Source organism: Capra hircus, chromosome 25 (assembly GCF_001704415.2).
Source record: "Capra hircus breed San Clemente chromosome 25, ASM170441v1, whole genome shotgun sequence".
Lineage (NCBI taxonomy): Eukaryota > Metazoa > Chordata > Mammalia > Artiodactyla > Bovidae > Capra > Capra hircus.
The window spans coordinates 37061413-37074084 of record NC_030832.1 but is presented as its reverse complement, the minus strand read 5'-3'; the positions used below and the strand labels follow the sequence as shown (position 1 = coordinate 37074084).

General features: G+C 51.0%; 1 protein-coding gene across 1 annotated transcript; it reads left to right on the top strand.

Moving 5' to 3' along the window:
- PVRIG (poliovirus receptor related immunoglobulin domain containing) lies at positions 10475–12221 on the top strand. Its single transcript, XM_018041055.1, has 5 exons — positions 10475–10691; positions 10777–11130; positions 11216–11339; positions 11440–11500; positions 11602–12221. Exons 1-5 carry the CDS (start codon positions 10631–10633, stop codon positions 11932–11934), a joined length of 933 nt encoding a protein of 310 aa, XP_017896544.1. The 5' UTR covers positions 10475–10630; the 3' UTR covers positions 11935–12221.

Below are 12672 nucleotides of genomic sequence, written 5' to 3'. Positions count from 1 at the left end.
ACCCGTGTGCTGCTTTCCAGGGATAATTTCATGCCCTCATCCCAGACAGCTGTTGTAACTTGAACTTTGTTACAGAACCTCAGTATCCGAGAGTTGGGAAGAAACTCAGAAGATATTCTGAATGTCCAACCCCAAACCCTCACCACCACCCTCTCCTCATCCTTTCATCCCCCAGCTAGTTCCTCACCAAGCCCTGGCAAGTCATTCTCCAGAATTTCTCTGATCTCTCTCCTGTCAGTGCTGCCGTCATCTCTCACCCAGACTCCATAGAATAGCCTCTGGCTACTGGACTTCTAGGAACTGACTTGTTCTCATTTTGCTTCTTGAAACACTGTTCTCCGTTCCCTCTAACAAGTAATCGAATACCTGAAAACTGTTGTCACTTTTCTGCTGTGACTGCTTCCTTGTGTGGTTTAAGGAACTCTTCAGCCTCTCCTTTTAGATACAACTTCAGTTCTTCCCCGTCCTGCCCATCTGCTGTAATCAATCTCACGTTCTCGCTGTGTGGCGTCCCAGGGTGGACACAGTCATCCAGCCAGTCTAGTGGTTTCTGCAGAAGGATGCATGGTTTCCTGTGATGAGGTCACTCAACCAAACTAATGTCTTCCTCCTTCTCCGTCCCTCCAGATAAAAGCTAGAAGTTGGGTTTGTGAGTCCCATTTTAGAAAGGCAGAGTGCCAGTGCCCCAGGCACCTTTACCTGTATTCAGTGGAGCAGGTCCAGAGAGGAGCCTTTTCTGAGGGGTCTGGGAGCAGAGTGGGAAGACCAAGGTGAAGATACAGAGGTCACTAGGGGTCTAGGAGGAGAAAGAATCCCAAGTTACTTAAATACCAGTCAAGCTGGTATTTCATGAGATGAAAAGAAAGTTGGAAGCTCTGTAAATGTGGAGATCTTTATGCAGCCAACAGACCAGTGTAGGAGGCTGAGTCCCAGCCTTAGAACCTGTGCATGCTTTACATCATGTTCCCCAAATTCTTTGCCACTCTCCATATATTGAGAGTTTGCGTCTAAGTCCTTTTCCTTTGAACATGGGCTCTGTGAGTGCTAGGTAAACAGAATATGGTGGAGTGATGCTGGGCCAATTTCTAAGCCCAGACCTTGAATACACTGGCAGCTTCCACATCCTGTTTCTTGAGATACTCACTCTTGGTGCTCCAGCAGCCACGTGGAGAGGTCACATGGCGTTGTCCCTCCAGCAGCCCTGAAGTCCTAGCCTGTACTGAGCACCAGCCGCCAGACGGGGTTCAGATGTGAATCAGGTGATTCTAATGCTCAGCTTTTGAGTCTTCTAGTTAAGGTCCCAGACATCGGGGAACAGAGACAAGCCATCTTCCCAGTACCTTTTCCAGATTCCTGACCCACAGAATCCAAGAGCATAACTGAACAGTGGTGTTTACACCATTTTGGGGGGTTCATTATGCAGCATTAGTAACTGAAACAGAACCTTAGAGTCACAAGATGCTTTGGACATATTTGTCAGTTTAAAAATTATTTATAAAATAAAAATTTACCACCTCTTTTATTATGCATTCACATGTAATGGATGAATTTATGGAATGTTTTAAAGTATTTTATTGGTTAACAGTACAAAAACCCCTTTTTTGCTCTAAAAGAAACATTATACTGAGCACAGTGAGAAACACGAGGAAGCATTTTGATTGCAGTTGCTCCCCTCCTACCGTCTCCTTGTGGTTACTTGGTCTTTGGATGCAGGATATCTTTGGTAGGTCCCAGCGTTTGCCACTGGCTGTTTAGCAGTTCACTGCGATTTTGGTGTTTTTATAAGAGGAGGTAAGCTCATGTCCTTCTCCACCATCTTATCTCCGCCCCTGTTATGAGAAACATTTTTTAAATCATGGCTTATTTTCTGACGTTCTAGTTAAAAGTGTGTTTAAAACTATCAAACTGAACTTTTTTAATTTTTATTTTTACTTTATTTTACTATACAATACTGTATTGGTTTTGCCATACCTTGACATGAATCCACCACGGGTGTACATGCATTCCCAAACTTGAGCCCCCCTCCCACCTCCCTCCCCATAACATCTCTCTGGGTCATCGAAAAGAGTATCTTTCAAACCTATTTAAATCCAAATGGAACGAGTGCTGCTTTGGCTGCATTTGTTAATTTTTAAACAGATGAATCAAAACCCACTGAGATTCTTCATTTGGAAGACTTGTCAACAGGTGACAAAGTGATCTCCAAGTTGAAATAACAGCATTCTTGGAGAAACACATTGTTTGGGACAAAAACTCCCTGCATCCTGTAGCACGTTAAGTTGCAGTTGGTCACGCGAGCTGAGTTTACTTCTCTGACCTCATGATACTGACCTTGTTAGCGGTGAACCATGGCAGGTGTACCCAAGTGAGGGCACCAGTGTCACTTGAAAATACAATGAAGTTAACTTTTTATTATCTTTAGAAATGTTCATTTTTCCTATGTGACAGTGGATATTTTGTACCACCTGAGTTTGCAGGCACCCCACCTTGACAGCTGCAGCTCTGGAGGGTTCTGTGCCAGTAAGCCCCATGCTGGCTCAGGTAGGGCTGGGGCTTCCTAAGCAGCAGCTCCAGACAGTCAGGCCCAGGTCAGGATGGAACCATAGCTGAGGCCAGTTCGGGCAGGAGAGGTGGAGGCCTCTGCACGGCTGAACCTTCCCGTGTTGACAGTGACACGAATGTTTGCAGGGGACTGGCGTTGCTGTGCCTGGCCTGTCTGCTGAATCACTGCTTAAATCATTTAAAATATTTTTCAGTAAGACTTTTTCTTCCTTTGCAACCATGAACTCTGCCAGAAGGTGAGTTGTTGAAAAAGTGTCAGTCGCGTCTAGCTCTTTGTGACCCCATGGACTGTACAGGCTCCTCTGTCCATGGGATTCTCCAGGCAAGAATACTGGAGTGGGTTGCTATGCCCTCCGCCAGGGGATCTTCCCAACCCAGGGATCGAGCCCAGGTCTCCTACACTGTGGGCAGATTCTTCACTATCTGAGCCGCCAGGGAAGCCCTGGAAGAGTTGGTGTTCTCTCCTAAAGTGAAGAGGGTTTTTCCAGTTTGTTGAGAAAAGCCTTCCACTAAGAAACATTTAAAGTTTTCACTTTGTCCTTTGAACTCCAGGCAACACTGACCCTGGGGGTTACAGGATGTAAGAATTTGTGCTTGGATGACGTGAGAGAATGGGATGGTATTTTCATAAACACATTTTAAGGCCTTCTCTGTAGTTCCTTCCCAGGGAAAAGGGGGGAACATCAGGATCCTGAGAAGAAGCCACAAAGCAATTCACTCTCTAGCTCAGATTCCCTGAAAACCCTGTGTGTGGAGTGGGATTGCTGAGAAATAGGCCCTGAAGAGTGTTCAGGCAGGAGGGGAGAAATGGAAAGCCAGCAAACTCGCCAAAGATGAACCCAGGGACCTCAGGAAACTAGAGGGCAGGGGCTCAGGATGCTGGGGAGACCTAAAGGACAGTCCATTTACTTCAGATTAGACCGGTCATGGGCTGAGTGGTGTGGCAGAAGCAGAAAAACAGGGTCGTGCGTTGGCCTCCCCCATCAGGATGGCAAGGGCACCTGAGGTGGGGACTCAGCACAGGTTTTCTGCTGAGGTAGCAGATGCTGCGGCTTTCGGGACAAAAACCTTATTATTCCACTTAAATTTTTCACTGGGACAAGCTGCTGAGCGTAGTGGTTAGAGTCAGTTTGGGAACTACAACTTTTGTTCACTGTGTACTGCTAGCTTTGTGATGCTGGATAAAGTATTTGCTCTTAAGGCAGTTGTTAGGAGCAATTCACATATGTTAGTTTCATAGTTCACAAATTTAGCACATAGTAGCAGAGACATTACTTTGCTGGCTAAGGTCTAGTCAAGGCTATGGTTTTTCCAGTAGTCGTGTATGGATGTTAGAGTTGGACTGTGAAGAAGGCTGAGCACCGAAGAATTGATGCTTTTGAACTGTGGAGTTGGAGAAGACTCTTGAGAGTCCCTTGGACTGCAAGGAGATCCAACCAGTCCATTCTGAAGGAGATCAACCCTGGGATTTCTTTGGAAGGACTGATGCTAAAGCTGAAACTACAATACTTGGGCCACCTCATGCGAAGAGTTGACTCATTGGAAAAGACTGATGCTGGGAGGGATTGGGGGCAGGAGGAGAAGGGGACGACAGGATGAGATGGCTGGATGGCATCACGGACTCGATGGACTTGAGTCTGAGTGAACTCTAGGAGTTGGTGATGGACAGGGAGGCCTGGCGTGCTGCGATTCATGGGGTCGCAAAGGGTCGGACACGACTGAGTGACTGAACTGATACACTCAGATATAATATTTTACATTATTTTGATGCAAGAACTTAAGTGGCCTATTATACACATTTTAAATAGATGTAAAAATGAGTCTGTCTCTACAAACTCAAAATGAGGATGGTCGTCATTGTGGATGGTCACCAGGATCCACTGAGGGCTGGAGCCTGTCGTGGGCAGAGTGCTGCCCCCGCGCCATTCACCTGGTCCTCCAGTCACACTCGAGCAGCTTTCCCGCTGCTTTGCCTGATCGTGAAGACCTGGGAAATCCTAGCCCCAGTTCAAACCCTCGAGGTTTCCAGAGACTGATCACAGGCGCTGCTTGCTCTGCAGGAGGACTAGGGCTGTGACCACAGGGGTTTCACCAGGAGATGTCAGAGCAGGAGGTGGCCAGTACCAGACCTGTGTTATCTAACCTGTACCTCCAGGCCAGAGGGCAAAGGCCAACAGTGGTGTGAATACAGGGCTCACTGTACTTAAGATTTTAATGACCTCTGTGTCTCCAGAGCGCAAAATTCTGGCGACTGTTCAGGAATAGCCAAGGAAGTTCTGAGAAAGGATGAGCACCTTCACATACATCAGAACAGAAAAGCATTCTACTTAGGACCATGTGATATTGACACTGGAATAATCAAATCAATGGGTAGATGAGGAAAGAACCCAGAAGTAGGCCCCTTTGTAAGAATTAATGATTAGGACACCAAGAGACCGAGGGGACTTGGCAAGATGGAGTAGAAAGACCCTTAGTTTACCTCTTCTCATGGGCACACCAAAATTAACCACTATTCACAGAAGAATTAATGAGAAAGACCAGAAAAGATCTACAACTAAAGATATAAAGAAGGAACCACAAAATGGGTAAGAGGGGCAGAGTTAGGACAGAGTCGACCCAGAGCAAGCAACCCTCAGACACAAAAGTAACTATGGTTGCAGAGGCTCTCCCCATGGACCATGGGGTTGGCGGCCCACATCAGGCGCCAAAGCCATTGGGAAGATGGGCCTGCAGAATGGCCTTGAAGGCTGGTGGGGCTTGCTTGTAGGGGCCAGAGGGCTGTGGGAAATGGACTCCACTCTTAAAGGGCACATAGAAACACACGGTGGGGGACTCCGGGCAGAAGAGTCTGAGGCAGGCCACCTCGGAGAGTCTCCCAGAGAGGCAGGTGGCAACCGGCATCCACCCTGGGGATATAAGTGCTGGCAGAAGAGCCTGTTCTACCACAAGGACACTGGCGCTGGCAAGTCCCATGTGGACTCCTCCCTCTGGGATGCAACTCCACCCATCAGTCAGCAAGTACCAGCCCCAAGACCCCTGGGCCCTGGGTCCAGCTAGTAGCGAGCTGGCAAGCCCTAGCCCCACCTGCCAATAGGTAGATATTAGCCCCAGACCACTGCTGCCCCATAGTCTGCCATAGTGGGACCCAGCCCACCCATCAGCAGGCAGGTAGGCACCAGCCCTGGCATCCCCCTGGACCCTGCTCACCAATTCTAGGACACCTTGGGCCCCTTGGCCAGAGAACTTGGGATTTAGCACCACCCAGCAAGCAGGTTGACACCGTCAGGATCCACAGGGCCCAGTAACCAGAGACCCTGGGACCCATCTCTGCCTACCAGTAAACCAGCACTGGTCCCAGGACCCCTGGGGTTCTGCAGTCAGCTAGCTGCCTTGTGATCAGGCCCCAACTAGGAGCTGGTAGACTGCACAAGACAGGGCCTAGAAGCCAGCGCAACTAGGGGCCAGCTATGCCTACCAGACTGCCCACAGTAATTAGCCTGCCACCATAACCCACACAGGGCCACCCCTAGAGCATGTATCCCTGGTGACCAGAGGGGAGTGCGCTGCCGGGATACATAGGACGTCTCCTCCAAAGGCCACTTCTCCAAGACCAGAAAACGTCAGCCATCTACCAGATAGTGTGTTGGTCCCTCAAGTCATGTCCAACTCTGCAACTCCATGGGCTGTAGCCCACCGGGCTCCTCTGTCCATGGACTTCTCCAGGCAAAAATACTGGAGCGGGTTGCTATTCCCTTCTCCAGGGGATCTTCCCAACTTAGGGATCCAACTCAGGTCTCCTGCACTGCAGGCATATTCTTTACTGTCTGAGCCACCAGGGAAGCCCAGGAATTCCAATACATTCATGAAAGAGAGTCTGGCCCTACATAGAAATAAAAACAGCAAATTAAGCGGAGGAAGGTGACAGACACAGCAACATGTTACAAAAGAAGGAAAAAGACAAAGTTGCAGAAGTACGTGAAGTGGAGACAATCTACTCAGTAAAAAGTTGAAGGTAATGGCCATAAAGACGATCAAAGAACTTCAGAGAAAAATAGAAAAGCAGAGTAAGAAGTTAGAAGTTTTTAAGGAAGAGTTAGAAAATATGAAGAGGAACTGAGTAATAAATAAAGAGAAAAATACACTAGAAAAAAACAGATTAAATGATACAGAGGAATGGACCAGAGAGCTGGAAGACAGCAGTGGAAATTGCTAGAGCTGAACAGAAGAAAATAAAACATGAGGACGGTTTTAAGAGACCTCCAGGACAACATGGAGCACACTAACATGTACATACAGATGTCCCAGAAGGCAGGGGGCGGGGGGAAGGGGCAGGAAACATATTCGAAGACATAAGAGCTGAAAACATCCATAATCTGGGGACAGCAACAGACATTCAGGTCCAAGAAACACAGAGTCCCAAACAGGGTCAACCCAAAGAGGACGACACCAGGACACACTGTAATTAAACTGGCAGAACGAGAACATTAAAAGCAGTAAGGGAAAGCAACCAGATTCATACAAGGGAACTCTCGTAAGGCTATCAGCTGAGTTTTCAGGAATTTTGCAGGCCAGAAGGGAGATGCGTGATATGGCGGTCAAAGAGAAAAACCTTCAACTAAGAATACTTTACCCGGCGAGGCTTTTGTTCAGATTTGATGGAGAGATCAAAAGTTTTATAGACAAGCAAAAGCTGGACGAGTTCAGCACTACCAAACCGAGAAACCTGAAAGGGGCTTGCCCAAGCGAGAAAAAGCTAACTACTGGAAACATGAACATTACAAAAGGAAAAACCTCATTAGTAAAGGCAAGTATACCGGAAAAGTAGTAAGTTAACCACACACAAAGCTATTAGTAAGATTAAAAGACAAAAGTAGTAAAAATCATCTATACTCACAATAAGTAGTTAAGAGATGCACAACAAAAAGATATTAAAATGTGTCTGAAATCAAGAGATCAGCAACTTAATCACATATATATATATATATAGACTGCTATGCGTAAACCTCATGGTAACAACAAACCAAAAATCTATAACACACACACACAGAAATTCAAATACTAAAGATAGTCATCAGTTCACAAGGGAATAAGGCAAAAAAAGAACAAAAGAACTACGAAAACAAGCAGAAAACACCACTTGGACTGGAGACACATTAATGCCACAGGTGTTAGTTTCTGCAAAAATCCCCCAGTCAACATTAACACCACAGGTGTTAGTTTCTGCAGAAATTCCCCAGTCAGTAATGTGTTAATAAAACAGCAATAAGTGCATACCTATCAGTAATTACTTTAATGTCAACAGACTAAATGTTTGAATCAAAAGACATAGAGTGGCTAAATGGATACAAGACCCGTATATGTGCTGCCTGCAAGACTCACTTCTAATCTAAGGAGAGAGAGACCAAGAGAGGGGATGGAAAAAGGTATCCACGCAAATGGATCAAAAGAAAGTTGAGGCACCAATACTTAATGGCAGACAAAGCCAGCTTCACAACGAAGACCGAATAGGAGGCAAAGGAGGGCATTACGTCATGATCGAGGGGTCACTCCAAGAGCAATAACTGAAGATACACATGCACCCGGCACAGGAGCGCCTAGACGCATAAACTAATAGCGACCGGCATAAGGGGGGAGGTGGCAGCATCACAACAGATGGGCCTGGAGGGCACGAACGCTCAGCGAAATGAGCCAGAGAGAGTCAAGTACTGGGCAGTACCGCTTATAAATGGGATTTAAAAAACGCAACAGACCAGTGACTATAACAAAAAAGCACGCATGGAGGAAAAAACTAGTGGTTACCAGTGGGGAGAGGGATGGCAGAGGGGTAAGACAGGGGTGGGCGATTAAGGGGTACAAACTACTATGAATTAAATAAGCTAGAATGATATTAGCATGTAATACAGGGAATATAGCCAATATTTTATAATTATAAATGGAATATAACCTTTAAAATTGTGAATCATTGTAGTACACCTGAAACATATAATATTGGACATAAACTATACCTCAATTTAAAAACATAAGGCTACAAGGTTTGTATAGCACAGGGAATATAGCCAACGTTTTGTAACTTTAAATGGAGCATAATCTATAAAAAATTTAAATCACTATGCTGTATGCCTGAAACTAATGTTATAAATCAACCACCAATAATAATTTTAAAAAAGATGGCAAGTGACTATTCAACAGGGGCTTGGGGACATTGGCTGGCATCCTAAATTGTAAAATAACACCAGCTCCAAATTAAAATTCTTCACGGATCAAACATAAACTCTCATAAGAGTTAAGCATAGAAACAAAACTATGACATTATAATTTGGCCCTCCTAAGCAATACACAAAATCTAGAAACAATAAAAGATGGACATTCTTAACCTTACTGAAAATTAACATGCAGAGGGAAAAGGGAGTGGGCGGCTGGCGAAGAACAGTAATGTTCTCTACTCTTCAAACACAACAACCACCACATGTGGAGTCCGAATCCCACACGATGAGAACCTACTGGGGACGACGTGACTTACAAGACTGAAAAAACAGCAAAAAGCTGGTGAATGGCTAACTTTGTGCCGGGGCTTTTCATTCATCCATCACCCAGTATTGAGCTCCCCTATGTACTTGGACCGTGTGGAGGCTAATAAAACAGCCACCACCCAGGGCCCGCCATCTGGGCGGGTGGCTATCCGTGAAGGAAAAGCACTCTCGAGACAGCTTCCTAGAGTGGGGGGGCTTCCTAGAGTTGGGGGGGCCTGACCTGGGCCTCGCAAAGTGGGGAGAAGAAAAGGATCCTCCCGGCTAGAGAGGCTGAAGTCCGCCCCGTGCACCCTGGTGCTCGGCACTCGCGCTGGGCTGGGCCTCCGTGAAGTGGGCGAGCTCTGCACAGGTCTCCCTCACCTCAGGGGAGCAGGAGGGGAGAAAGCGGGTCAGAGAGCAGGTCTGAGTCAGGTCTGGAGACCGGCACCCAGCCTGAGAGAGGGTCGAAGGGTAAGAGAATGCACGCCAGCTGGGCTGGGTACCATGAAGTGACGGGCCCGGAGGCCCTGCTTATTCTGGCTCTCCAGTGTGGATGGTTCACTTGAGACTGGGGGGCTGATGGCTGGCACCACGGAATCTGAAGAGATGCTGAATCAGGGGCATGTGGGCAGGGCAGGCCTCGGCACCACTGCCCTCTGAGTTGTCACCACACCCTGGACAGGAGTCCTCCACACAGACCCGTGGCTCTATCCCTTAAGCTCAACAAGCCACTCTCAGCCCAGGTGCAAGTTCAGCGGAAGACAAGACAGGACACAAAGCATTCTGAGCACCTGTCACTGGGACAGCAGCCCTCTTGTCAGTGTGTGTTCCGTAAAGGAAGATGGACAGGAGAGCAACGCAGAGCGATTCCGAGGGGGAGAGCCGGCTTGAGCCCGAGGCGGGGAGGGGGTGAGGGTGGTTAAGGAGAGGCCAGGTGGTCAGGATGGGAAGCCTTCAGAATTTCCTGATGGGCTGGAGATGAGTGAAGAGTTGCAGACGACTGCGCCTTTGGCCTTAGCAGCTGGAAGCCAGTTGCCCTCAGCTGTGGGGAGGAAGGCACAGATGGAGCAGGGCTCTGCAGGCAGGTCACAGCCCAGCTGTGCCTAGTGGGCTCCGCTTCCTCTCCCCAAGTTCTGCCACATTCCATTCAGGGAGGTTGGGGGTGGTGGTGTGTGTCTCAGCCTTCTTCCTAAAGACAAACCAGGGGGTCCATCCCTCTCCAGGGAAGGACATCTTCTCAGGTCCCCCTGAAGCATATCTCCCCCCAGGGCTGGTACGCACGGGCAGGGCAGGGCTGGGAACCTGAGCCCCCGTCCCGCTCACACAGCTCAGCGTGGGAACAGGGAAAACCTTGTCACTGTCACTTTAAATTTCTTGGGGGGGGGGCATTCCTCGACCCCAGATTCAGAGAAGGAAGTGGGGCAGGTTTGCAGAGAGTACCCAGCAGCTGCTCCCAGGGCCGGCTCATCCTCATACGTAAAACTTCCTGCGATGACACCGGAAATACAAGTGCTGTCCCCACGACCACAGCCCCCTGGAGCCCGGGCCAGAGGGGAGCCATGGACAGGCCCCGGGCCCTGGGCCTGCTCTGGGCACTGCTGACTCTCTGCCTCACTGCTGGTGAGTGGGGGCCGCAGAGGAGCAGAGGCCCTGGGTGCGGGTGGAGACCCAGGCCCAGACCTCCTCCCTGCACCTTCTCCCGCAGGGACTCCGGAGGTGTGGCTGCAGGTTCAGAGGGAGGCCACCGAGGCCTCCTTCACCGTCCGCTGTGGATTCCTGGGCTCGGGCTCCATCTCCCTGGTGACTGTGAGCTACGGGGGCCCCGACGGTGCTGGGGGGACAACGCTGGCTGTGCTGCACCCCACATTCGGCACCAAGAAATGGATAGCTGCCTGCCAGGCCCGCTGGGAAACCAGTACCAGCGTCTCCCTCACCTTGGAAAGGGCTCCCACCGCAGGGAGGGGCTCCAGTCCCAACACCACCTTCTGCTGCAAGTTCACTTCCTTCCCTGAGGGCTCCCAGGAGGCCTGTGGGAATCTGTCCCTCAGCACAGACCAAGGTGGGGCGGATGAGGAGGGGGGCCGGCGGGACAGGGAGGGACTTGGGGCGCCAGCCACCTGACTGGTATGTCTCTCTGGGCACAGAGCTCCCTGCTCCCAGTCCAGCCCCCGTGCTGCGGGCTGACCTGGCTGGGATCCTGGGGGTCTCGGGGGTCCTCCTCTCTGGCTGCATCTACCTTCTCTACCTCCTGCGTCGGCAGAGGCACTGGTGAGAGGCAGCCCCCGCTGAGCCCAGTCCACCGCCCCCATCTCCCCCCATCCCAGGCCGGCCACACGCTTTGCCTCTGACCCCCCCTCACTCTCCCCAGGTCGGTCATGAAGCTTCAGCCGCCGAGACACGGCAGCCCCCAGACAGACCGGAGAGCCAGTGTGAGGATGGGGGCTGGTTTCGGAGGGGAACGGAGGGAACTGCAGCTGGGGGGCCAGGAGACGGAGCCTCACTCGGGCCTCCGTCCCCATCACCCCCGCAGGCAGCCGGCCAAGCCTCCCTGACCTCCTTCCACGTCCCCTCCGCCGCCGCCGCCACGACCACCAACTACTTCAGCCCCGCAACCCTGCACCCGGTCCCCCCACCCCAGCCACTGCCCGGGTGGGTGCCGCTCCCCCCCTACGCCACGCGCCGACCCCAGAGCCCCGGCGCCTGGGCGCCCCCGCCGGCCTCCGCGCGCAGCAGCTTCGTCTCGGTCGAGAACCTACTCTACGCTCAGACGGAAAAGCGGCCCCTCCACGCCCGCGCCGACCGCATCCCGCTCCCGGACCGTCTGGGGCGCAGAGCCGCTTTGGGGCCTTCAGGAGTGCGATGAGAGGGACCCCGGGTCATCTGCCTTTCTCCTCTCCGGGCCTCTGGGACGCCCTCCTCTGCTGGATGTCTGCGTTCCGGGGGCCACCGTCTTTGCACAGCTTGTTTTATCCTTAGGCTTCCAGCGAGCGTCTCCACACAGACCCCGCGGATGTGGGCAGCACGTGTGCAAGCGTGGGCACGCGGGTGTATGTGTGAGGTGACAAAACCCCATCCCAGGTGGTTTCCTGTTTTCAAGTCCTCAGCTCCCCAGGTGAGGGCGATAACTGTCAACAAAAATGGTTTCTCTGACCTGGGCCTTTTCTTCTTTGGGGGTGCAGGCGGTGGGGGGGGGCAGGTTTGTAAGAGCTTAGCGGCGTTTCAACCCCTGTGAGGGGCCAGGTTAGGACCGGAGGGGAGGGGGTGTCAGCATGGGGACCTCTCCTCTGCCCCACCCCTGGCGGGGGTAGCAGGTGGGGGTGTCCTGGCCCTGCAGGTCTGGCTGAGGAATGCCAGGTGGAAAGACAGGTTGGGGGTCTGGTGGCCCAACCTCAAATCCCACTATGTTCTGGGACCGCAGCAAAGGCTTCTGGGGCTTCAACCTCAGAAAAGTGCCCGGGTCAGGGGCTCCCCGAGATGGCCTGGAGGTGGGGCCCTGATGCCCTCCCTCCAGAGCTGACATTCAGAGGCAGGGGACCCACCTCAGCTCTGCCCACACCAGCTTCCTCTGGCTCCTCTCTGTTACCTGGGCACCAGGATTGCT